Here is a 27,613-nt window from a genome sequence, read left to right on the forward strand (position 1 = left end):
TTCTTCCTCTGTCATACTTTTGATTTTTCGACAGTATCCATCAGTTAGGCTGCGTAAACCCTGATTTTAATGCTGCCTAGCACAATATCCAGCTCAACTATAATTCTATACACCAGCCTACCGTAATAATTTGTATATGTTATTTTTCTCATATTTCATTTGCGGTAGTGCAGTGAATCATTTGTTTCTCCTGCACCCGCAAACGCACCTCTCACATCCCGCCCCCCTCAGCATAGAGCTTTCAGAACATGTCCCGCGCCGCACTCTTTTGCGTCGCCACCCGCGGGTCCTAGGGTCCTGCGGAGCTCCCGCAGGAGTGCAGACCTCTAGTCTGCATACTGTACCTTCTTGGCTCCTACTTTGTGGGTACAGTGCACTGCACACTGAAGGGAGGAAAAAGACTTCTATGGTGGCTATACATCTGGCAGAAATATTCTCTATGACATTACCTCTTATTAATCTGAGATGTGAATGTATAAGTGCATGAGATTTAGTTAGAAAAAGTTTAAAGTTTGTTAGCTACTTTGGTAGTATACTATTTGCAGTTATGGTAGAATCATTCCTAATTGATATTCCATAAAAATAAAAAAAAACATTTATTTTTGTAAGTTGCTCTGCATTGGGCCATTGCCATGATCTCTCTGCTCATGTTTATGCTGGCTTCCTTCAAACAGTTAATTCTGTAGGCTACTCAATTCATTTAGAACATTCTAACATTCTAAGCTTTAGATGTGACAAAATGTCTAAAAACTGCAATTTCACTGTGGGGATCAGTGAAGTGCTCCATCTATCTGTCGATTTCCCTGTTCACTGTGTAAATGTTTACTTGATTGCACTGTATGGCTGTACATAATGAATGTTCTATTCGTATCCTTGTGATTGACTGGTCCTCTGTGTGTGTGTGTCCGCAGGGCCATGGGGCAGGTGCATGGGCAGCGAGTGTGGCCCTGGGGGGAGCCAGAGTCGAGCGGTGTGGTGCGCCCATGTGGAAGGCTGGACCACGCTTCACACCAACTGCCTCCAGACGGACAGGCCGCCCAACCAGCAGAACTGCTTCCGCGTGTGTGACTGGCACAAGGACCTGTACGACTGGAAGCTGGGCTCGTGGAACCAGTGTGTGCCCGTGTCACTGCGGACTGGTGCTGCTCGGCCGGCCGTGTGCCTCGAGGGCGAGGAGGGCATCCAGACTCGGGAGGTGGGCTGCGTCCTCAAGGCGGGCGCGGCTTCCGCCCACGACGCCATATGCGAGTACTTTGAGCCCAAGCCGCGACTCGAGCAGGCGTGCATCATACCGTGCTCGCGTGACTGCGTGGTGTCGGAGTTCACGCCCTGGACCTCGTGCTCCAAGACCTGTGGCACGGGGCTCCAGAACCGCGTCCGCAGGGTCCTGGTGCCTCCCATGTTCGGAGGCTCCGCCTGCCCCAATCTGACCGACTTCCAGACGTGCAAGCCAGGCCCCTGCGAGGGCCGCGACAGCGTCTTCAGCCTCAGGATGGGCCGCTGGAGCAACTGCTCACTGCCCGTCACCCGTACCACCAGGCAGGCGCGGCGCCGGAAAGGAGACAGGAAAGAGCGAAAGGGAGGTGGTGGGGCAGGCGGCGTCAAGGACCCCGAGACCCGCGAGCTCATCAAGAGCAAACGAAACCGCAACCGGATGAACCGGCAGGAGAGTGACCTGTGGGACATCCAGGTGGGCTACCAGGCAAGGCAGGTGACCTGTGTACACAGGAACGGCAGCACTGTCGGCCTCAGGTGAGAAGCGTTTGCTTTAGGTATTTGTATCCCAGATTCCCTTCAATAACTCAATTCATTTAGAGGAGACATATTGTCTCCTAAACAGCAGGAAAATAAACACATTATACAGTAGGTGTGTTGTGATCAGATTGTAACAAAATTCTGCAGGAAGTAAGAGGTATGGGCTCTGTGGCTGTCGATCGATGTGATGGCTGTGATCCTTTATATGTGCTTTGCTACCTTCATTTATTGTGCTTCCAACAGCTCCTGAAAATATAGGCAGTTACAGCCACTAATCGTGTTTTAAAAGTCATTTTTCAAAGGCACTCACAATCCATTCTCCTTGTCGCAAGTCGATAAGAAAGATGGTTATTTCTTGTGTCTGTGTCTCTGCTGTACTGTCAGAGCAATGAAGCACTCCCTGTTTTTGATGTCTACCTTTTGCTGTAGAGATGACAAGTCTATATTAACCTGTGCCAGATTTCCCAGCACAAGCTTGATCTGGAGCTGGTGAAAGTGTCTAGAGCGTAGCCGCAAAAAAGGATTTCGCAGTACACCGTAGAGAAGTCTGTTTTAAAATCCACAAAGTAAACAAAAGGAATGTTTATGCTACTGTGTCAAAAGCTCAAGATGAGGAATTGAACAAACAGTAATTGCACACAAGAAAGTAAACAAGAGATGTCTATATGGACACAGTTGGAGGACGAAGAACAAACAAGTAGTCTTGTTTACTATTCTGTTTACTATGATGCAATGGCAGAGTTGAGTCTTAGATAGGCTTCACTGTGTCTACAAAAGAATAATCTCCAAAAATCACTAAAACTGTCGGTAAGGCTCAAGCTAATCGACCAGAGGGTCACAATGCACTAAACACAAGGGCTAGCTTGTATGTAACAATAGCTCAATCCCATTCCAGCCCATTTATTCTTTATTCTCTCTGGCCAATCTGCTTGTGTGGGCTGAAGGTTATGTCCAGCCTGAAGCTGTGAGGAGGAGTGGACTTATACCCTTCCACAATGTTGTGTGTGTGTTGATTCTCTTTCACCAAGCATGCCTCTTCAACATATAGCAGACTGTAAAATATGTCAAGTGGATGTCAGCAGCCTGGACAGTTTGTTATTGTAAGGTGGATGAGCTTCTTGTGCTCTTGTGCTCTTGTACTTGTAAAGTTGCCTTGGCTTGGGCTGCGCTGCGCTGAGCAAAGACCAAACTCTGACTGATTGCCTAAAGGAGAAGGAGCCTTCTTACTCTTGCGAAAGCTTTCTCATGTGACTCACTCTTGTCATAGGTTTTTCCCTAAATTATTCAAGTAAAGCTTCTCATTTGTTCTCAAATCACAGTATGTTCTTTTTGACATCATCTATACTGCACCTCACACCACTCTTATGATCTGCAGTAAAACAAATCTAGTGGGCTCAACAGCTTTTCCATGGTTGGGCTCCAAATAGATATCACGTGTCTGTGATGCCCACGACATTCAGGCTGTCATTGCCTCATATTTTACCCTCTCCTCTTCTCTCACCTTCTGACATTCCCGCTCCTTATTTGTTAGATAAAATAGTTTAATTAGGACTTCACATCATATTACACTGCATCTTACAGTATGCCATGCTTACTCTTAAAGGGAAACAACCTATGTCTATTTGTGGATGATAACGAGTGTACATTTTCGTTTGGGAGCAGAACATCATCAATCGGTGCAGTTTTGAGTAAAACTAGAATATGGATTTACAACTGAATAGCCTTTGGGGGCAACTTCGCTATACATCGCTCTTTTAAGCCATTAACTAAGCAAAAAAAATATGAAACATGTATTTTACTATGGAAGGAGTCTCTGCAGACAAGTTAATTACTAAATGTAGCAAGCTATTGTCAAATGATGCAAAAGGAGGAGACTTCAGTACTCGACTTGTATAGACATAGTATAATATAGTTACTTAGTTTCAAGCACTAGGATTTGCAGAAATAACACCGCAGCTTTTCGGGTGCTGTGTTCAAATCACTCCGCCTGAGTAGCAGTGCTTCGCCTGAGTGAGAATATATACAGTAGATCCAAGTATAAATATGCTTAGAAAATCAACATGTTGGAGTTCTTTTGTCACTTTTTTGGAGCTATAGGCTAGTTGGTTCCAATCGCCTCAATGAGCTATGCTAAGCTAGCTATAGGCTAGTTGGTTCCAATCACCTCAATGAGCTATGCTAAGCTAGTCTAATGGTGGTTGCATTAGACTGAGTTTCTGCACGCAGAGAGGAGAAGGGTATATATCATCTTATCTAACTCTGGGGTAGCTGGCAAATCATTTCCCGATAATGTTGACGTGTTCCTTTAAAAGAGCAATTTACTTTGATGTAGCCAAGTTGCCCCCAAATGCTATTCTATGTGCTATGCAGTTGTAAATGCACCTTCCAGCCTTACTCAAAACTGCACTGATTGATATAATTTTGTTCCCATATAAAAATGTACTCGTTATCATCCACAAATAGACCCTAGTGTCACGTCCCAGTCTAGGGGTTTTGTGGGATATGAGCAAAAGATAGGAGACGGCCAAAAACTACTGCGAAGCATTAATTCCAAAATATTTATTTACAAAAAAATATAAGAAAAAGTATTAGGCTATAGAACAAAAACTAAGGCTGCAACAAAAGTCCAAAACAAAAGGCCTCGAACACAGGCCCAGGCAATCCACAGCCTTTATCCGGACTCTCACTCCGAGAGCAGGAAGGAGCGACGGAGACAGAATTGCTGGAACGCGTGACTTGCGTGAAGCAGCGGCGTAGCGTCGCGTCGCGTGGCATGGCAGCGGCAACCCCAACCAAAATCCCGAATGCGAGCGAGCAAACGAACTCCCGGATGACGTCAGCTGGCACCTTTTATAGGCCGGCCCAGCAATTAAGCCCCCTGCTGGACTGTTTGAAACACATAACATACACAGGACAGACCAAAGCAAACAAACACTAATAAAACATACAGGGACGTAACACCTAGGTTATAGTAGACAGGAGTTTCCCTTTAACCCCTCAAAATATGGTTTTACTGTTCATGTCATGTGTTCTGTTCAGCAAATCAGCATTATTTCAGATTTCAGAACCTCACTGCACATGCCCAGGCTGCAGCTGCCATTATGAAAAAAAAAATGGAATTTTCAGTGGCTCATACATAAGTCCATAATAACAGAGGATATCTTCAAATAGCAATGCCAGAGGATTTGTGGCATCTTAGGCTAGTATTCTGCAAGTAATATAAAGAAGCCATGTGAGGTAAATGCCGTTGAACTGACATTTCAACGCAATAGGCACTCAAGTTATGGGTATCTATTATGTGATAAGGCCTGTTGTCATTTGACTGCCTACTTTGCATGAAAAGGCATATCATGATACAGGACATTCAGTAAAAAAGCTGGCAGTTGAGGCTACATAAAGCACATGGAACTGTTAAACACAAAAAAAAAATTCAAAGGAAGAGGTCATACCTCCTATGGAGAACTCATACCACCAAAAGTCATCCTGTCAGTAGTGAAATTAGCTTCGAAAATTAAATTATTGCAATGTAAAGTAAATGAATTATACTGAAATCTTGGCAGACTATGCCTTCCAATAGCATTGGATTTACTCTGCTAAAATTGCATAGCGATTCCAATGCAATCTCATGCAACTCTTCCATTATTTTCCCGCAAAAGTCAACATGCTTTTTCCATTCCTTATGGTTGTGTATTTCTCATTATTGTATAATTTAAAAAACGTTATATTTATCTAGAGTCCCCTTTATAAATCAGCAATAGCTGGTACATGCTGTGTAAATCAATGCAATACATTCTTGCCTGATTGGTTGCTTGCCAACTAGGGGTCAAATCTCATACAGTATAAGATTAGGTTCATTTGTGTTGCATAGCAGTAGGTTCAGATGCTATCAATTATGCACTAAAACTATTCATTAATTCTTAGCTGCTGCCAGCTTCACAGCAGTGACTGGGAGACAAAAGAAGAGTGAAAATAACTTGCGTGCCCCCAGGAGCATAAATATTAATCTCTAACTTGTTTATTTTTCCTCTGAAATATTCATAGCCGTCTTTTTTCTCTTGATTTAAAAAAAAAAGTGGAACAAACTTTTCTCTAAAGCGATAACATAATGACTTTTGCCAATACTCTTCAGAACATCATGCTTTGTTCATAATCCATTTTGTTTGATGCACTTGTGTCCGTGTTTGCTTTGCAATACTCCATTTTCTCCAGGCTTTTTGGTTCAATCTCTGTGTGTGATCGCTATTCATTTTGGAGTAATATCTTACCCAGCAATCTTGAGTGAATCATGGGCTTATCTTACCCACTGTCTGGGAGAGGAGGAGAGGGCATAGCAGCCTTCAGGGGAAAATAAAGAATTCACTCAAATAGTAAAATTGACTGGTCTTCTTGTGTAAATATGGAGTAATTAGTAATTATTACTACTACGTGACTCCTCAGTTTCAAAATGACATACTCGTGAAAATGGAGCATAAAATATATTTCATGGTCCACCAGTTTCATGCACAATTTTATTTTTCTTAGGTTGTTCATGGCTTATATCATATCCATTTGTAGAGGCCATTTACAAATAGAGAAACAGATTCATGTAAATTTTATTTCAGCACAAATGCGAAGATTTGTCCTCATTCTGTCACAAAAATGCAACAAATATTTTGAGAACTTTTCTGACTTCTTGAGGGACTGTGACAAACAACACAAGCAAAACCAGCAATAATTAAAAAAAAAAAAAAATCCAGAACAAAAATGACTTGAAAATAAGAGAAAAAAGCAACATGAGCCATAGCAAACAAGCAGCACATTGAAGATAACTCTGGGAGCATTTGGTAAATAGCAACATTAAGGTTTCTATTTACATGTCTTACCCCCTGTGAGAGAACAGAATCCTCTTAAACCTGCACTCTATACCAACAACCCTTCATGCCCGTCATGTCGCGCAAGGGGAATTACTCTTATGCAAAACAAGCGCACCAACACAACAACAGCACTGTAGCGCCAAAGTATTCTCTTTTTGACTTATTTGTGTATATTTCATTTTATTTGTGTGTGTGTGTGTGTGTGTAGGGGGGGGATTGCACATCTTAATCTGCAGAGGGAAGAATGAGATAAAAGTCATAAATACTTTGAAGTTGGCTGCTTAGGAAGAAGAGTTGCCCGTGCCTGGGGTACAGTAGGTTCGGGAGTAGCGGTTAAATGAGCGCTTTCTAAATGGAGGAGAGGAGAGAGGGAGGCAGGCTGTAATTAAGTCTAATAACATGTCAGCTACCTCGCCTCGGGAGAAACTGGAACTCAGAGACAAGGCCTAAAAAAAAAAAATACAGAAACTAAAAAAAGACAAAAAACGTACAATTATTTTACAGTACTGAATTGCTGGCCATTGAAAGCACATTAAAGGGAGCCCGGCTTTTATAGGCTGTTATAGGCAATTGTTATATTACTTCCTGTAATGTATTGTAGGATATGAGAAAGAAAATGGCCGAAGAAAATGACGCAATATCAGAGCAGGATATTATCACTTGTTTCCTTATCGCTGTTTGTGGACGACGGCAAGAAAAGTCCAACGCTCACAAGAGAGGGCAAGAAATTTAGATATATATTTAGCAGCTTTGGTAAGCAATAGCCTAATGTCAGCTCTCATTGATAAATTCCCTTGCATTGCTCTTTTCCTTGACTTGATAACATGTGTTGATAATGTTAAAGGTAATTTATCCGATTTTCTCACATTAGTCCGAGGAGGAATTCATTGAACACTACCCTGACGAGATAGCCTTGCCTAACGCTAGAGTTAAATCATAGGCCTACTAGTTTGCCATAACCTACATAGGCCTATGGGATGATTAATTTAGCGACAGATTGGGATCCGGCCAGCATAAGCTACTATTTTAATCCAGCACGCTACACCTTCACGCAAATCTATGACACTACTATTTAGCCCATGAGGCAGATGGACGCAAAGTTAACTTTAGCCACTATTGTATAAGTATACTATACCTTCTTATCAGCATGCCCATAGCCAGCCATTAGCCTGAGCCATCTCTTAGTGTTGCACATTCTCTTTTGCAGCTCGTGTCCTCACTGGTCCCTGCCCCCGACCTTCCAGTCGTGCCTGATGCAGAAGGACTGCACGGTGAGCGAGTGGACAGACTGGGGACCCTGCTCCAAGGCGTGCGCCGACCCCGCCTTGCCCAAGGGCAGCCGCTTGCGCTCCAGACAGGTGCAGCAGTTCCCCGTGGCCGGGGGAGCGGAGTGCCCCACTCTGGAGGAGACTGAGCCCTGCGAACCCCAGGGAGACAACCTGCCCCCCTGCCCCGCGTACGTACCAGCCTATCAGCACAAATCAACTAAACCTATACAAGCCAGTGGAGGGACTAGGACCTTTACCTTACTGACACATAACTCATCAACAACATTATACTGCAACATAGTGTCTAGACATACTGTATAGCACGTTATGTGCACAACACTATATTGCAACATAGTGTCTAGACATATAACACGTTATGTGCACAACACTATATTGCAACATAGTGTCTAGACATACTGTATAACACGTTATGTGCACAACACTATATTGCAACATAGTGTCTAGACATATAACACGTTATGTGCACAGCACTATATTGCAACATAGTGTCTAGACATATAACACGTTATGTGCACAACACTATATTGCAACATAGTGTCTAGACATATAACACGTTATGTGCACAACACTATATTGCAACATAATGTCTAGACATATAACACGTTATGTGCACAACACTATATTGCAACATAGTGTCAACATGTGCACAAGTTTCTAGCCCACTACCGGAGCATCAGAGCTCACCATTGGCTATTGGCTCCCAAACTCACTACACTTTCAGAGATATATTGTAATTCAGGAGCTGACTCCAGTGTCTTCAGTTGACTCCAGCTTAATATGTAGCTTAATTAATGTGTAATTAATATGTAGCTTAATTAATGTGTAATTACCCTGCAAAGATGGACCATTCTTACTACCTCAAGAAATGTGACACTTTTATTTTTTGTTAATGTCTTTAGTGTTAGCTAAAGTTTTCACATAGTGACCTTAGATATCACACTAATATACTGTATACGCACATTTACATTTGTTCATTTAGCAGAGGCTTTTATCCAAAGTGACTTACATGTCAGTTATATCAGAGACTTTCTAATGAGGAGACACAGCACTCAAAAAATCCTCCATAGAAATGCATGGGGCTAGTTTGTAATGCCAATATGGCCGTTGTCTACACATATCCCACCCCTTCCTCGGCAAAACGTTGACATGTGAATACATTGAGCCAATCATGTGGTGTGATGTGAATACATTGAGCCAATGGTGTGTTGTGAAGATATCTTCCCAATCATGTGTTGTGAACTCGCCGCTGGAGCAAGATTGGTGTCGTGAAGCCTTGCGCACGCGCATTTCTGCTGAATAGGATACCCGACGAGTGCCCAAAAAGCGTTGCTATATGGCCGCCGAGTGGAGGGACTTGCCTAAAAGGACTTTGGTTATATTACAAGGGCCATTGTTCCCGGAGCAACTCGGGGTTAAGTATATTTATCACCCGGAGAGAAGAAATACTCTTTTCTGATTGGCTGGTGGGGTGGCTTTTAATTCTGAATAACGGGACACCTATTTCACTAGTTCACATTCCGTAATTTGCAAACAGATATAATAGCATAATAGAAAAGCATGTTTGGCGAGGTCTCTGGCCAGGGTCCTGAAGTGATTTGCGGGATCGTGCAGGAGTCAACTGCGCAGGCAGAAGTCGTGCAGGATTCCGCAATACACCCCAAAAAATACATTAAAGATGAGGGACCCTATAGCCAGGACCACGCGAACAAATTCGACGGGAGAGCGCGAGGTGCGCTAATTCCCTCAGATCAGAGAGACTTGATCTGATATAAGAGTTATAGGCGTCGGAGGACCACGGGCCGAGAGTTTTGAGCGCTTGATCGGACAGGCCGTTATTTGCCGCGTTGGTGGCTGCACCATAAAATAATGAGTAACGGCCTGCTGGGATTCCGATTTGCGTTAGAACAGCGTTGAGCTGCGTTTGAAACCAGAAGCGAATAACGGAGCGTCCGTAGTTTGGAGGGGGGATCTTTCCATGCGATGGAAAAAGTAATTAGCCAAATTGTATAGGGCTGCAGGAGAGATTAGATGTTGAAAATGACAGCCCAAACACGCGGTTGTGAAGTTCAACATCTAATGCACCCCAATGTTTAGTAGGCTAGTAAGGCCTACGCAATTAAAATAGGCTGCTGTAGCTAACTGCGGTAGCTATAACGGCAAGAGAAGTGATGAGCAGCAACACATAGAGAGGATTCGGAGGAACAGAGCAGAGCTACACGCAGGTGCTCCCTTGGTCAGCTAGGGAAGGGCTTTAATATGCTGACACAATGAACACAGAGGAAGGCGAAAAAACTCCCAGACATTTAAAGGAGAAAAATTCCTTCCTTGCCCTCTTGGCAATAAGCGACAGAGCAACAGCTCCTGTGTATCAGCTGCCTTACAGCCAACGCCGGCATTGAGTTAAAGCGATGCTCCCTTAAATACATTTTGTAATCACCACATATTATATTGTATTACTATTTCATGTAGACGTGGTCTCAGGTGAGATACCGATTCGGTATAGGGTGGTGTAGCGGAAGGCAAGGTAGAGGGCTGCACGCTTAAGGGCTGCAGAGGGCTTGCCTTAACTTGGCAATAATTACTGCCTAGGCTGACCGTTAATAGCATATAATTGTAATTTGTTGTAATTGTCTGATAGAGGTTGCACAAAATGTCTTTGTCTGAGTATACTCTCCACATGATGCAATCAGGTCACGTGGTATGGATATGACCAGAGTAGGAGACTGGGAGCCAGTGAAAAATATGGAATATTTGGATATGGAAAGAAAAAACGAACCTAGTTCGGTGCTACCTAGTTTGAGTTGCTGCAGCTAACAGCCACAGTAGTCAGGCAGCTACAGTGCTACACTCTGCCCCCAGAGTCTAGCACTGTAGCTGCCTGTTGGCTGCAGCAACTCGAGCTAAATAGAACCGATTTTTTCTTTTTGTATCGACATTACTCGGTGACCTTCAGAAACAGATCTATGTAAAAAATCGGTGGAATTCTCCTTTAAAAGTTGCTTGATAAGTATAAGTACTCTTTTGATCCCGTGAGGGAAATTTGGTCTCTGCATTTATCCCATCTGTGAATTAGTGAAACACACACAGCACACAGTGAACACACAGTGAGGTGAAGCACATACTAATCCCGGAGCAGTGAGCTGCCTGCTACCGCGGCGCTCGGGGAGCAGTGAGGGGCTAGGTGTCTTGCTCAAGGCCACTTCAGCCATGGATGTGGGCATGGGAGAGCAGTGCTCAACCACTTCCCCCAACCACATTTTTCCTACTGGTCGGGGATCGAACCAGCAACCCTTTGGCTACAAGCCCAAAGCCCTAACCAGTAGGCCACGGCTGCCCCCCAACATGTAGCACATACTGAATCCATAACATTCCTGAGATTACAAGTATACCTGTTACTCCCATGCTTCAACATCTTCCTGGTGAAGGTAGGACTTTCCACTACTTCATGCATTGGATGCCCAAATGTGTTGTTCTGTGGGGAACTTCTAAAATATATGACTGACCTTTACAGCAGGCATTAATGCGTGTTCTGACCTTAATGAAAAATGGAAATGTTGTCATGGAGACCAAAAAGACAATGACTAAGCCCATGAACTTAATGATTTGGTGGTGTTGGTTGAGTCATACCTTTATGAGGCTCATAATATTGTTTTTCCATGCAGTTGGCCTTTGCCAGGAACAGATTGCTCCTGATAGAAAGGCACTCAAGCCTCACTAACATAAATTATAAACGGCAAAGCTAAGCTGTATTTCAGTATGTGGAGGAGGACTCTCTCTCTCTCCCCCTCCCTCTCTCTCTCTCCCTCTCTCTCTGCCGTGCTGTGTGTGATGATAGCCCCTGTGGCTTGCTCTGCCCGTAGGCTTCCCCACCACCCATGAGAGCCAGTTAACCCTCGTCGAGAGTGTCTGGTGCCCGCTTGGGGATGAAGCTGGGCAGCATATGGGTACCGACTGCTGACGCCGGGTGGGCATACGTTGGCCTAGTGCCAGCGCCTAGCAGTGCTGGCACAGAGAGCCGATCTGAGTGGGGCTCACTGTCCATGTGCTAATCAGGTCCCCCTCCTACAGATGGCCTCTTATTAACCAGCACCAGCCTCCCCTTTTGTGGAGCAACCACTTTACTGAGACCTTTATGTCTCACGCCTATAGCTGTGTAACGCTACGCTAACGCTGCTCTGTATACAGTACAGTATGCACCATGTGTGTCTACACACTAACGCTAACGCTGCCATGTATACAGTACAGTATGCACCATGTGTATCTACACGCTAACGCTAGAGCTACCCTGTATACAGTATGCACCATGTGTGTCTACACGCTAACGGTAACCCTGCCATGTATACAGTACAGTATGCACCATGTGTGTCTACACGCTAACGCTAACGCTGCCCTGTATACAGTATGCACCATGTGTGTCTACACGCTAACACTAGAGCTACCCTGTATACAGTACAGTATGCACCATGTGTGCTCTCCAGTTACTCACTCCGTTCTCTCTCCTTCTGTCTTTCTCATTTTCTCTCTACAGTTTCCGTTGATCCTCTTTTTCTCTCCCCACTGGCAGAACTATCTCTGTCTCCCTCCCCCTATTCATTTCTGTCCTCGTTTTTATTGCTTGCTCATCTCTCTCTCTCTCTCTCTCTCCCTCCCTCACGTCTCTGTCAGGCTCTCTTTTGATCTCCCTCCTTGCTCTTCCCTTGTTTCTTCTTTTCTTGCTCCTCTTTTCTTCTGCCTCTGTGTATCTCACGACATCCCTCGTCTTTTTTCTCTCCCCCAGCATCATGCTTGTAATGTGTCCCACCCTTAACCATTTGATCTGGGAAGAAATGCACTGATTATGAAAATATCAAGAAGGAATACATATATACATATATCACACATTTGACACATCTTCTTCCCACGCATATGCAAAACCGCTGCACTAAGGATGCACCTTGTCTGGGAGTATGCTGGAACATAATATGGATATAACATGCTTTTTATTAAATATAAATTATTATGAGCTTACAAATGTACAGATTATATGGCGCCTCACAACATTTTGGATTTTCTCCCATTGCTGTGCTTGTGTTTTGTACATCTTTGTACATGCGCCTGTTTTTCTCTCCCTTGTTAAAAAGCCAGGACAGATAACTTGTGGAAAGTTAAATGTGACTGATCACTTTAAGCACTAATAGCCATGACAACAATTAGCCAGCGAGCACTTGCTCTGGAATGCATCCAGGAGTCATTTCTATTAAAGCCTCTTCACTCGGCAGAGAGATTGAGTGAGCAGGGAGAGTTGTCGTTGGCGAGTATTTATAGGTAGTGGGCGAACAGATGTTGCTTCACCGTGGTAACCTGTGCTGCTCTATACCTCTCTCTTCATTACCGAGCAGAGATAAAAAAAAAAAAAACCTCTAAAGCTCGGGGCTTTTAATCAATAATGCAGCGCAGGAATGAAGAGGAAGTGAGAGAGTTCAGAGGCTTGATGAAAAGCCTTTTTACATTGTCAAAAGTCTTCTTTTTCCCGAGGTGAAACTTTTTACAGGGGAAACTATGCGGAATTAAGCTAATGCATGGCACAAAATTGACTACTAGATTTAATTTGGTGCAAAGTGCAAGGGTTCTGTGCTTTGTATTTTTCGTCACTGGCTTAAAGAACAGAACAAAGTGTCACTACTCCGGTCACTCCTCCGTCACTACTCTGGTCACTCCTCCGTCACTACTCTGGTCACTACTCTGGTCACTCCTCCGTCACTACTCTCATTCCTCCGTCACTACTCTGGTCACTCCTCCGTCACTACTCTCACTCCTCCGTCACTACTCTCACTCCTCCGTCACTACTCTGGTCACTCCTCCGTCACTACTCTGGTCACTCCTCCGTCACTACTCTGGTCACTACTCTGGTCACTCCTCCGTCACTACTCTGGTCACTCCTCCGTCACTACTCTCACTCCTCCGTCACTACTCTGGTCACTCCTCCGTCACTACTCTCACTCCTCCGTCACTACTCTCACTCCTCCGTCACTACTCTCACTCCTCCGTCACTACTCTGGTCACTCCTCCGTCACTACTCTGGTCACTCCTCTGGTCACTCCTCCGGTCACTCCTCCGTCACTACTCTCACTCCTCCGTCACTACTCTGGTCACTCCTCCGTCACTACTCTGGTCACTCCTCCGTCACTACTCTGGTTTTTCTCTGCAGGTGTCACCTCCGTTTGTTCTGTGCCAGCGTTCCTCTCTCTCTCTTTCTCGTAAATTTCCACTCATTCTTGTTTTGTTTCCAGTTACAGCTGGAGGACCACGGAGTGGAGCGATTGCCGGGTGGACGCGTTGCTCAGCCAGCAGGACCGTCGGCGTAGCAACCAGACGGGGCTTTGTGGGGGAGGCCTGCAGATCAGAGAAGCGTTCTGTGTGCAGGCCAACGCCGAGCTGATCTCCTACCTCAGTAACCTCAACAACAAAGAAGGTAGCAGAAGCAACAATCGCACGCCACTTTTAAACAATAAACCAGACACCTTCATTTCCCTGAAGCACTGTGTGTATGTGTGTGTGTTTGCAAGAGAGAGAGAGTACTGTATATACAGTGTTTGTGAGTGTGTGTGTGTGTGTGTGTTTGTGTGTGTGTGTGTCTGTCTGTCTGTCTGTCAGAGAGAGAGAGAGAGAGAGAGAGAGGGTGGGGTGTGGTTCTAGGTGTTTTACCTGCCTCTAGAGACACCAGGTGGCCGAGCCCTCCTGTGGAGTAGTCTGCCTGTCCTCTTCCTGCCTGCCCATCTCCCTGCATGGTCCAGTGACTAATGAGCCCCAGTGTCCTTCGGCATGCTACAGTATATCCCCTCTCACCCCCCACAGTATCTGTTTACAGTCTGAGTCATGAGAGGACTGCGTTATACTTTTGCCCACCCGCCCTCAAAGGGCCAAATACAGTATTTGTTCCTGAACTCAGACCCAGCTTACACCTTGCCTGCATTTGCAGCATCCTGTCATGCATTACATAGTATACTACATACCGAATAACTATATAGTGGTAAGTGCACTATGTACATCACATTACATACATTTAGCTGACACTTTCTCTCTTAGTATCTTTTATTCACTGTAAAAATGAAGAATACAATGGCCTATTTGATGTCTTGATACCAGCTGATATATTCTCTGATATCGATACACCGTATGATAGATGTGAATGAAGAGTACAAGCACCTTTTTTTTCCACTTCAAGCACTGCTCGCATAGAATGGAATGCCAGTTTGAAGTTAAGTCAAGGCAAGAAGAAGAGATATAGTCAGGATAGAGAGGAAGGTCATGATGAAGTCCTAGTGAATAAGTGGATTTTCCGAACGCAGACCTTGTATTTGAATTCCATCTGTACCATGATACGGTTTGGTCTGGGAGGAATCATTGCAGTGATAAAGTGGCTGTTCTCCTGCTGTGGACTGTGATGGGATCTAAAGCAGGTCTTCTAGTGTGGTTAAAGACATTTATTGCATATTGTGTTCACAACAGCAGACCTGTACTGATAGAAAATGGTTGATGACAGGGCAAATGTATTCCATGCAGCATCTATTATTCACATACAGATGTTCAAATGGGACCTGGCGGCCTCTACATCGGCTCTACAGCATCACCTGTCAACCTTGCTCATTAGCTCACCTCCATCCTCAAAAGCAGTGTGGTGTGTGTGTGTGTGTGCGTCACTTCCATTGTATTGTGTATTGTGGGTGTCACCTCTATTTTCAAAAGCAGTCTTTAGCAATGATCGTGAGCGTGGTAAGCTGCCTTGGTGCATGAGTGAGTGAGATTTAGAATCATTTGAACTTTAACCCCATTCCCAATTCAGGCCCGCCTTCTCAATGTGCCCTCATTCCCTGTTAGGCGTTATTGTAGCTTACAGTGAAATGTGCTCTCACACAATATCTTCTTGGGTTCTTTGAAAATAACTAATGCATAAATCAGCATTTCCTTTTTGCCGCAAAGGTACTATTGATGCTTTTGTCATTTGCTAGGTGAAGTAGACAAAGAAAAGCCTGGCATTTGAATTCGAGTTAAGCTTTCATTGTCTCAACCAGATGGCTCCTACCATTCTAAGCAAGTATTTTAGAATCTTTGTACTCCATGTACACTAATTCACCGAGACTGTTAATAGCAAAAGTATGAGTTATATTTGTAGGTTATACATGTATGCAATTGTTCTGTTTTCCCTGTTTTTCACAGAACTCACAGAACTATTACAGCTATTGTTTTAAATTATGAAAGATTCATTAAGATTCAAAAAATTCCAAAATCTTATTCCCACAAATTAATTTCCTCTGAAGAAGGTTTTGCTGCAAAGATGATGCCCAGAGATGGGCATCAATTGTGAATGGCCCTTAATACACGCATATCACAAAATACTATGCCCTACATCCAGCATCTAAAGCATCTTTTTTTCTGATAGAGAACAGCAGAAGAGTCCTTCAGTGGCTACACCCCACCTCGTCCCCCTGCCCCTGCATCCGTGTGTAGACCAGTACACACAAGACATTAACTCAGCGAAGCCAGTGATGAGACCATCCCCGGTAACCAAGAGCAGTGTGACTCGCTTCCGATCAGCTTGTAGATCATCAATCAGCCCAAGCTCACCTGGCGGCGCTGACATGACAGCTTTGATAGGGGAAAAAGGGAGGAAATCGGTGTTTTCCGCCTTTGGAATAATGGCCTGTCAAAGTGTGTTTGTGTCAGTGTGTGGAGCAAGGAGGATGTAGAGTCTGATAATGGAGATGTATACTGTAGGAGGCAGAGGGAGGAATGTTTCTGCCGTAGACAGGAGAGGGAGGGGGGGGGGGGGTTGGAGGCGGCAGGAATGTAAGGCAAAGCTGTTTAAATGTAAATGAATTACAGCCACTATGGACACACATCTCGGTGAACATAAACAGACTTAATCCACCACCAGGATTAAGTGCATAGAGAGTTACTGGACAGATGTATAGCCAAGTATAGCCCCCCCGCCCAACACACACACATACACATGTACACACACACACACATACACACACATACACACACACAGACTCTGCATGCACACACACACACAAACACACACACACACACACACACACACACACACACACACACACACACACACACACACACAGACCCTTTGGTCTTGATTCACCTGACCTTGTGATCCTGGAAGTAGCCAGCTGGTTTTTCATAGCATAGTGACCTGCTTCTTTCTGTGACCACCCCACTGATCTATAAAGAACACTGGATAGCGCAACTACGTCACAAACCTGAAGCCTCCGTGAAATCGGCGCGGCGGCCATATTGGGACCACTTGCGAGTCCGAACTACGCTGCTCCGTTCTGAAACCTCACCAAAATGATCTAGCTATAGGCTACTGTGTGCTGCACCCACGGAGAAAATCACTGTAGGCTTTTAATGTTGTCAATGTAGCCTGTCTGGAAGAAGTTTAGTGGGCGTTATAATAATATGAATAATGCTATAATCATGTATATAAAACAGACAGAGGTCTCCATTCAAAGAGACCAGTATCCTATTTATTTCTATAGGTTTTTTCACAATTTTTTTTATTTGTGCGATCGACCTAGCATGGAGGGGGGAGACAAACAATGTTAATAGGCCCATATCTATATTTCAGTATGCAATAGCTCTTACAAATACAAATAGTTTTGTCATATCATAGGCTAGCCTACATTGGGGTTTTTAACAATTATCAACTTCTTCCGGACGTAGTCCCGTCGCTTTTCTGCCTGCATTCTTTCCCCGGGTGATATAGCCTTATTTTGCAGTATGATTTCGTAATCAATTTTATTAAATTGAAAACATGATTGTCATTGATTGCAGTGTCCATCATAGCCTATGATTAGGCCTATTCAGATCAGAGAAGATGCGTGCAAGGCCAGCTCTCGCAAGCAGCACGTTGCTTGTTACAGATGGCTGATAACGATTTATTTTTAAAAATGTATCAAAAGTTTCCCATCCCCAGTGGGGAATAGGCTAGTAGCCTAGGCTACGTTAGCCCATCTGCAAGTATCAAGTGAGATCAAGAGATGTTCTCGGTAGGCTAAACTAGGGGGAAATGTCTGTTAACAAATCTGGTAGCTAGAAAAAAAGAACATTAACGGAGGATAGAAAATACAAAAAAGGAGGCAGAGAACGGTTCTTGGCTTAATGTTTGGGCAGCAGACGAGTTCGAGGATAGCATAAAGTTTTAAGGTAGGAGAATGAGGACGTTAATAAACTTGTGCCCGCTGTGGCATATGGTCGCTTGCAATTGTACTGTAGGACTGATCTATAGGCCTAATATTATTTGATAATTAATTAATTAATATTAATTGATATGAATTGTTGTTTCTCTAGGCTGTGCTGCGTGCGTAGAGTGAATAGAGAACGGCCTTGTCATCACATCACATAGCCTATAAAGAACTGACTCCACATTTCACTTTTGATTTGAGGTTTGTTTATAAAGAGTCAAGACATAATTTAACAACTCACTGTTGAGAAAGAACGTTTCAATGGCAGCTGCATTCTCATAGTATAGACCCACGGTTGTCAAACTGGGGTACGCGTAGCCTACCCCACCTTAAAAACGTAATTTCTCCGCATTAACAAAATATTCGAGAGTGGAGACATGGAGGGTAAAACGGCGTTTCTCAAACTGTGGGTCGCGGAGACATGCCAGGTGGGGCGCGAACTGACGTGAGTTTTTTTTAATTTATTTTTTATCTGTAGCCTAGGCCCAGGTAGCACCTGATGCGCAATGGACGCACTGTGTTATTCATAGGGAAGCGCTCGTGTCAAGGCAGCTTAGTTAGTCCCGACCTGAATGAGATTTTGAACGAGGTTGTGAGAGTGGTGAATTTCATCAAGACCCGACCCTTAAAAGCGTGTCTATTCTCCGCACTTTGAGAGGAGATGGGAGCTGACCAAAAGGCTGTAGCTACTGTTTCACAGCGAGGCAAGGTGGCTTTCCCGAGGTAAAGTGCTGTCGCGTGTTTGAGCTCCGAGTCGCCTCTTCTTGGAGGAATTTGAATCTGCAAGCACGTTCACTAATGAACATTTCTTGACGAAGCTGGCCTATCTTAGCGATATATTTGGAAAGCTCAATGAGTTAAATCTCCAGTTACAAGGCAAAGACAAGCACCTAGCCGATAAGATCACTGCATTCAACAAGACGAGTGTGTGTGAGATAGCCTAGGTGCAGATCTATTTAAAATCATTATATTCAGCACATTTGTAGACTATTGATGAGATTTATATCATATGTTTATGATCCTATTCACTATTCTCGACAAAATTGATCAAAATAAATATTAATAAAACAATTTTAAAAAAACTTCATGTCTCAGGGGGTACATGCCTATTAAAAGTTTGGGAACCACTTGTATAGACACCTGCAGTTTTGATTAGTAGAGAACATATAGGCCTACTCTATTAGCCTACAAACGAATCGAGACAGCAGGAGAATATAAACTCTGCTACGTGCTCGACAATATATGTCTGTGCAAATGTTTGGGATGACTTGGTTAAGTTGGAAAGAAATGGGCAGATTCGAGCTATGGGATTATGACTTCACGTCAAGTTAAAACTAAAGATAGGCCTACCGACTGTAGCCTAAGCGCCAATATCGAAAGTGGGTGATTATAACGGTGTTTTCACTATTTAAAAATGTAGCCTATGGATAAGGTAATGTCGGGTAATATGCCACTCTGTCACACTGTAAGGGGAAAACACGAAGCCGTAACAGCATAGCCTATTAAGCACCAAATGTGAGGCTGTAATGTTCATTTGTAACGTTCTGCAACCTACATTTAGATCGAGGCATAGGCTACTGACGTCGAGCAATATGCTGTTTCACCTTTCGACCTTAAAACAGCCCTCCGGAGTGAAATTTCCTTTGAATAGGCTACGTTAATTGTATTGAGATATTTTACACATTTTAGTATAGATGAATAATTTAAGTAAATGCCCATGATTTTTTAAAGACTATATATTTAAAAATAATAGGTTTATATTTCCCCCCTAATATTTTCGAGTAATTAAGTTGCCTCACTTTTTTCATGCATTTCTACTGTAAGCCTATCATTTTCTACAGTGCAGTGGTCCCAATATGGCGGCGGTGTTCCGATTCCATTGGCTTCATTGTTGATGGGGCGGCAACAATGGGATAGTCTATCCAGTGTTCTTTATAGATCAGTGGACCACCCCCGCCCCCACAGACCCCCCCCCCCCCTCCACAATGCAGCGCTCAGAGCAGATATACACACAGTAATGCCAATAGGAGGTAAAGATGGGTGAGTCATTGGTAAAAAGCCATGTAGAGTCACCTCAGCTTACACAGGGGGTGTCTGTGTCTGTATGTGTGTGTGTGTGTGCGTGTGTGTGCGCGTACGTGTGCGCATGTGTGTGTGAGTGTGTCTGCGGTGCGCTTATCAGTGTATTGCAGGGTTTCTCTCATTTCATCAGGGGGTAATCTGCACTGGCTAAAGCTGTGGTGGAGCAGAGGGAGTATCAACTAACTCAGCCGCTCTGGTGCATAAACATGCCCACTGCTGCTGCTGTCAAAGCAAAGGGCGGCCACTGCCCAGGAGAACTGCCTGCTCAAGTGTATGTGTGTGTGTGTGTGTGTGTGTGTGTGTGTGTGTGAGAGAGAGGGGGTGTTTGCTTGTGTGTGTGTTTATTTGGTCCCTAGGAATTATAGCCATCCTCTAACAAGGGAGCAGACTATTTCTATTGCTCCAGAGCTGTATGTGGTTGTCTGCGTGCATTCATGTTTGTGTTGTGTGTGTGTGTGGGTGTTGTGTGTGTGTGGGTGTCTTTGTGTGTGTGGTTTGTTGGATTTCTAGCCCTCAAGTGCTAGAGTGCTCCTTCAACAAGAAACTTGAGGCTGCCTATCTTGACCAAAAGCTGACTTAACCCTCATTTCAGAAGCAGCTCTTTAAAATTCCTTTCAAGTTTTGGAGATCTTTTTGGTTTATCTTTTCTCCTTGGTGGTTTATCTCATCTTTCCCTTTATTCACAAGGTTGTTTGATTTTGTTCTATTGTTTTGCAGAGGGTCAGACACAAAGCAGCCAAATGCCCAGCACTTCTCCACTGCTCTCCATCAGCTATGAGATTACAGGTGAGGTGGATTAAAAAAAAGAAAGGAAATAAATGTGGTATACTAGTCTGCTTCTAGGTTTTTCTCTCTTCTCTTTCCTTCTCTTCTCATCTCTTCTTCTCCTATCCTCTCTTCTCATCTCTTCTCTTATCTTGTCTTCTCTCCTCTCTTCTCCTCTCTTCTCTTCTTCTCTCTTCTCTTCTCATCTCTTCTCTTCTCTTCTCTTTACTTCAGTTTATGTCTCTTTTCTCTCCTCATCATTTCCATCTTTTTGACTCTTCTCATCTCTTCTCCTCTGTTTGTCGTCATCATGAATGTCCAATGCTCTCTTTTCTTCTCCTATCCTCTCTTCTCTCCTCATCTCTTCTCATCGCTTCTCCTCTCTTCTGTTCTGTTCTCATCTCATCTCTTCTCCTCTGTTTGTCGACATCATGAATGTCCAAGGCTCCCGTGGCCAAGGCCCTTTTCTTGCACTATCTGTTCAAATGCCAAAGATGCTAGTGATGTCAATCCATTTACATACAGCACTGGGGCGATGCATGTGTGTATGTGTGTGTGTTTGTTTATGATTGTGTGTCCATGGAGAGCTCATTACATGTGTGGTTGCTCTTTGAGGCATTGTTGTCGCTCTCTGAGAGCAGGGTGATAGTGTACTTTTTTTGTCTCGCTAATTCCCCATGATAGTCCAATGACTTTTAAATGCAAAACACTTTTCCCCGTGAGAGAAAGCAACGCATTCCTATGCATTTGCAGCGGTATTGAAAAAGAACATCAGTGAATCCGCCCCTGCCTGAGAAAAAAATTATAACCCGTCTGCCTTTTTAGTCTGCTATTTCTATGCTTACTCAAAAAGAGTATGATTATCACGCCGTAGACGGCATTAAAAGCATATTTTTCCCCACTGTCATCAGAGCCTTTTTCGGTACTGCAGTGAATACACTTAGCAATTTGGAGTAATTGCATCCTGTTCAATGTCACCACTCTCCATTCCTTGACCATGTGACCTGTTTGCTCCTCTAGTTAGCTCTCTGTTGGTGTCTTGCCCCCAACTGATTGGTCAATCAACTGCAAGGCTCCCCATGACCTCATACAAATGAATGGGACTGCTGCTCCAGTTGACCAGAGATTGTTTTGGATGCTAAATAGAGATGTAAGAACAGGGTCTAACAGGCACGGTGGGGAGTGGGATAGATTCACCACAGGCCTTTTTTGGGCATACACAATAAACAGTGAGAGACATCCGGCCCGACTTGGGATTTTGCTGATACCAGAATGTGATTGTATCATCGCAGTCAGCCGTCCTCATCATTATCACTATTTTGCTCTGATGGGGGGTATTAAAGCAGATGTGTGTGTGTGTGTGTGTGTGTGTGTGTGTGTGTGTGTGTGAGAGAGAGAGAGAGAGAGAGAGAGAGAGAGAGAGAGAGAGAGAGAGAGAGAGTGTGAGTGTGTGTGTGTATATATGTCTGTGTTTGTGAATTTGTGAGTTTGTGTGTGTGTGTGTGAGAGAGAGAGAGAAAGACAGCTAGACAGAAAGAGAGAGAGCGCGAGAGAGAGAGAGAGAGTGTGTGTGTGTGTGTGTCATGCACAAGTTTTAATTAGATGGAGAAATTCTCCAAGTAGGGGGTCTGTACCATCTGGCAGACAAACAACACTAAAGCAGGAAACTGGTGAGTTAATCTGAGTGCCAATCAGACACAAGTGAAGCTTGAATGTTTCACCTACGATTTTAGCCTATGTTCAGACAAGCACACTGTGGATAAGCTTGTAATTATTCCGCTATCACTCGCTTAGCTCATTCTCCCTTTGGAGCCAGAAATCTCCTTCACGCTGTTTTTGCAGTGCTTACAAGAGAATGGCAGCAGAAACCAGGCAACAGGGACCCGCCATTTTCATGTTTCTAAATTTGTAAGTGTGCATATTGGGGGTAGGGTTGGCGGGGGGATAGAAATACAGAAACACTCTGAGTAGGAACCTCGTGAGAGCAATCATCAGGGATCGCACATGTTCTGATAGTCTTTAAAGTGGCAGGGTATGATTTTGTTTGATGTCAAACCAAGCGTCATGTCAGCAGGCTCATCATTTGAGCATCCTGGCAGTGACGCAAAGGAAGTGAGACACCTTTCAGCGGTACATTTCTCCGCTCCTCAGCTCTTAATGTAGTTCATTACCGAGCTCCGAGTTTGGGAAAAGCTGTGAAAATGTGCCGCGCCTTGTGAGATGCAGCTCCCTGTTTCTGTTGACGATGCCCCGTGTTTGGAATGAATCGCATCTCTCCGCAGCCTGCCAAAAACAAAAACAACAGACAAAACCATATGATGTGTCTGACCAACATTATTAATAGATTGTTTAACAATTCATTATGAATAATAAAGAGTGAACATCTTATCATAAATTTTATTTAAAAAGCACCAGACCAGGACCAAGTTCTCTCTCTCTTCTTATATGCCTGCTGTTCTACACTGTAAGGTCCTATGGCTACACCTACCACACCATTTCATCACGCGTGAGCAGCTCAAATAAGTGGACCTGTGCTAGTAGTGACTCTGCCAGCTTTCCGCTTTTCATCGCCCACCTCTCTAGATTAGTCTTCTGCTTTGTCCATGAGCATGTGTGGTTTTCTCTGTTCACGTAACCTTCTCCATTTGCTGTACCTTGTCTGTTTGCTATGTACTTATGTAAAAGCTGTAAAGCGTGTGTCTTTGAGTGTCTTAAAGTGCTATAAAAAGTAAAAGTATTATTATTATTATTGTTGGTCGTAGTAGAGTCCTACATGTCTGTTGTCCGCCCCTCCTCCACGCAGCGTCACAGCCGCTGGACTCTGGGCTGTGCACGGCGCCGGTGCCCGACACCACCCAGCTGTGCCACATCCCCTGCCCCATCGAGTGCGACGTGTCGCCGTGGGGAGCGTGGGGCCCCTGCACCTTCGAGAACTGCAACGACCAACTGGGAAAGAAAGGTGAGAATGGACTCCCACTGAGCCACTTACAGAAGGCCATTTTCACACCGGGCTGTAGGGACTGCAGATTATGCAAATGGCAGGGGAGGAAAGCACTGAAAATGTGAGCTACTACTGAATGAGTTTGTATATGAATGTATATATATATATAGGTGTAAAGGTACACATATTCGTACCGAACCGTTTTGATACAGGATATTCGGTTCAATACAGATGCGTACTGAATGTACCAAATGCATTCTTTAATGACAGAAAGTATCCAGTGAAGCCAAATGTATCCAAATGGGCTTCCTCAGTGTACAAATGGCTCTAATATATGTACAAATGGGTCTTGTTAGTCCCTCTATAATTCTTTGGTTTTGCTGGGAAAGTCTGTTGACTGTTATTTAGCTCATATGATAATTGTACACAAAAAAATCAAATCAGCAATAGCACCTAAATGAATGTACTGTATCAAACAGTATTCTGTGTCTCCTGATGTCTGTCTGTCTGCCTGTCTGTCTGTTCATATTTTCCCCAGGTTTCAAGATGAGGAAGCGTGTGATCACCAACTATCCCACGGGGGGAATGGGCAGCTGCCCCCACCTGATGGAGGCCATTCCCTGCGAGGAGCCCGGCTGCTACAGCTGGACGCTGGTCAAGCTGGAGGAGTGCATCCCCGACGACAACATGGACTGTGGGCCAGGCTCACAGCTACCCCAAATCCAGTGCATCAACAGCGATGGTGAGAGACCATATGGTTTCTTTTATTGTGTGCAAACCAGTTGATTAATAGCACCCTTTAATAAAAAATGGTTTGGTTCAAGAGCTCATATATGTTTTCTTTAAGTATAATCGTTGTAGGCAAGTAATAACATTACATATATCTAGAACTATACCTTTGTTGTCTGTGGGTACATTTCCTAGTGTTTATTTATTGTTTACGACAAAGAACTGTGTAAAAAGTTTGTCCACTAATGGTGTTGCTTAAACAGTCATATACGGTATGTTACGGGGATTTGTCCTTTCCTCACCACTTGTCCTGCCGAAGCAGAACCTTCCTGTTGTTTAATCTCTCGTCCTTGGGTGAGATTTCCCCACATGGTGCCAAATCTTTTATCACATTGACCCGGGTGCATTTGCGCTAATGGTCTTGTCTCACTTTGTCTTTCGAAGAAAGTGCAGGTAAGCTGAAGGTGACTCTCCGTCTTGCTTACGCATTACAGGGGACTGGGGCAGTGACGGAGAAGCTGTCCGACACCCCAAGTGGTTCATCATGGTCGTTAGTCGCTCTCACTGAACTCCCGTCTCAACACTCCCCTCTCTTTCTCTCTCTCTTTCTCGCTCTCTTTCTCTCTTTCCCCCTCTTTCTGTCTCTACCCCCCCTCTCTTTCTCTCTCTCCGTTGTTAACTTTTCCCTGTCTCAGCATTAGCCATGTGCTGCCCCCCCCAACCCCTCATGGTGCAATTAAAGACTACTTACACTAAATCATACTCAGCTCTCTGCAGCTCATCAACTTAGTCAGGCCCCTCTGAACTTGTGCGCTTTCCCCTCCCATGACTGCACCTCATTAAGACTTGGGAGGAATGGATACGGCATCACTTTCCTCATGTTGTTTCTGCCTAAGCTGCGCCATGCTTAGCATACTCACTCAGTGGAATCCACTTGCAACCTTGCGACTAGTGTCCGCAAGTGTCGGATTAGAAACAAAACGATTGTGATGTCGATTGTGCTTGCCGATGTGTCCTTGTGTCCTTGCCGATGGCAAATTATTATTAAAAAAAAAACCTACATTACTCATGAAACTAATTACTGCCAAGATATTTCAGCCCCTGTGTGGTTAAAGAGGATCAAACATTAAACACTATAATCGAGTTTGGGTTGACAAAAAGCTTAGTTGTGATGTGATGCTGCTCACGTTCTGGTGTTGCAGCGGGATGGATTGGGACAGGAGAATGGAGGATTTTCAGGCCGTCCCTCTGGTTTACAGGCAGACCTCTCTCCCTGTGGCTGCCCCTAACAGAGAGAAGGAAGTAAGATTGACCCTTTGGGGCTGCCCAGATGAGAATGGATTGGCTCATAGTTTCTTCTGGATTTGGTGTCTGCCATATCCGTGTCTGCCATCATGACTGGAGTCCACTTATGGTCACACAAGCAGCCCCTGTGCAAAGTAAACAAATGGATCAATGCAAATGTGGTTGAGTGTCTGCTGTCAATACAGAAAAAAACACATTGGAGTCACCCATAGCTCCATATTGATATTTATTGTACTGGTGTGGTTGTTGTTGCCCATTAAGATAGGAAATTGCTTCTCTCACAGGCTGTGTTTAGACTCGTGATATCACTCTCTCTCTCTCTCTCTCTCTCTGTCACACACACACTCACTTTGTCTTTCTCTTGCTGTTCACTTATATCTCTCTCACTTCGCTCACTCACTCTCTTTCCCCATGCTCCTTTTCTCTCTCTCTCTCTCTCTTTCCTTTTCTTTCTCCCTCTCCCTCTCCCTCTCTCCCTTGTTCTCTCACTCACTCCGTCTCTCCCCCTCTCTTCCAGACAGCATCTGTTCCCTCATGTTGTGAGTGCCTGTAATTGAGCTGCTGTATTGCCTCCCACTTGTGATTGTTCCCATAAGCACCGATGGCCATAATGATTACATTAGATGAATATTCATCAAGCGGCTCTCTGAAAAAACAGCTCTGTGTCCTCGAGAGCCATTAACCACCAGTGACACGGTCAAAACCGCCCCCAAAAAAGGACCAAAATAGAAGACCAAAAACCAGATGAGAACCGTTAATGTGTGTGTGTGTGTGTGTGTGAGTGTTTGTGTGTGTGTGTGTGTGTGTGTGTGTGTGTGTGTGAGTGAGTGTTTGTGTGTGTGTGTGTGTGTGTGTGTGTGTGTGTGTGTGTGTGTGAGTGAGTGTTTGTGTGTGTGTGTGTGTGTGTGTGTGTGTGTGTGTGTGTGTGTGTGTGTGTGTGTGTGAGTGAGTGTTTGTGTGTGTGTGTGTGTGTGTGTGTGTGTGTGTGTGTGTGTGTGTGTGTCTGTGTGTGTCTGTGTGTGAGAGAGAGAGATATGGTTTCCCATGTTGGAATTGGAAATGGTTGAAGTCGGAGCGAGGGCTGGGCATTGCGTGGTGAGATGTGTTAAAAGCACACATAGTGCACATGTGGGCAAAGGCTCCACTTGCTGTGGATGTGAAGAGGGCTCATGCATTATAGATGCACCAGTGTAAAATGGCCCATGCCTCTGAGGACCGCTAGTCTCTGTCTCGGCCTATTTCTAGATCCTGATGAAGTATTTCATCTAAAGTGTGACGCGCAGTCGAAGAAATATTGCTTATGCACAGACAGGCATGACCTTCATTTGGGTACAATGTACATTCCAACGGAACCCACCACACCACAGCGGTCACTTTCAAGGTCACATTGCAGAAGTAAAGTATTTTTGTGCCATCTGTGCAGTTTGGCGTTTATTCTCTAAGTGAGACACTGGTATTGCTCCAGTGAAGGATTACAATGCTGTGTTATCTATTTTAATTGTAATATTTAATGGAGATTGAATTATCAAAATCACATAATGTATCTTATGTTTCATTCCTCATCTTAAGGTTCATAGGGATTATATTCATGTTCATGTTCTAATTCTATCCTTTCCTGTGATTTGAGCCTCTTAAAATAAATAATCTTAATGCTTT

At 44.2% G+C, this 27,613-nt stretch overlaps 1 protein-coding gene across 1 annotated transcript in view; it reads left to right on the forward strand.

Moving 5' to 3' along the window:
- Nucleotides 1-27,613, forward strand: part of thsd7ab (thrombospondin, type I, domain containing 7Ab) — a 107,589-nt gene that overhangs the window by 32,083 nt on the left and 47,893 nt on the right. Inside the window, exons 2-7 of the mRNA XM_076281274.1 lie at nucleotides 912-1,752; nucleotides 7,816-8,064; nucleotides 14,167-14,348; nucleotides 20,935-21,003; nucleotides 23,786-23,941; nucleotides 24,462-24,665. Of these exons, the coding sequence (XP_076137389.1) occupies nucleotides 912-1,752; nucleotides 7,816-8,064; nucleotides 14,167-14,348; nucleotides 20,935-21,003; nucleotides 23,786-23,941; nucleotides 24,462-24,665 (1,701 nt within the window). The remainder of the gene's footprint in view (nucleotides 1-911; nucleotides 1,753-7,815; nucleotides 8,065-14,166; nucleotides 14,349-20,934; nucleotides 21,004-23,785; nucleotides 23,942-24,461; nucleotides 24,666-27,613) is intronic.

Source organism: Alosa pseudoharengus, unplaced genomic scaffold (assembly GCF_046254945.1).
Source record: "Alosa pseudoharengus isolate Yale_2024_CS ecotype anadromous, Long Island Sound unplaced genomic scaffold, YU_APseudo_1.1 YU_APseudo_1.1_scf_12, whole genome shotgun sequence".
NCBI classification, from domain to species: Eukaryota; Metazoa; Chordata; class Actinopteri; order Clupeiformes; family Clupeidae; genus Alosa; species Alosa pseudoharengus.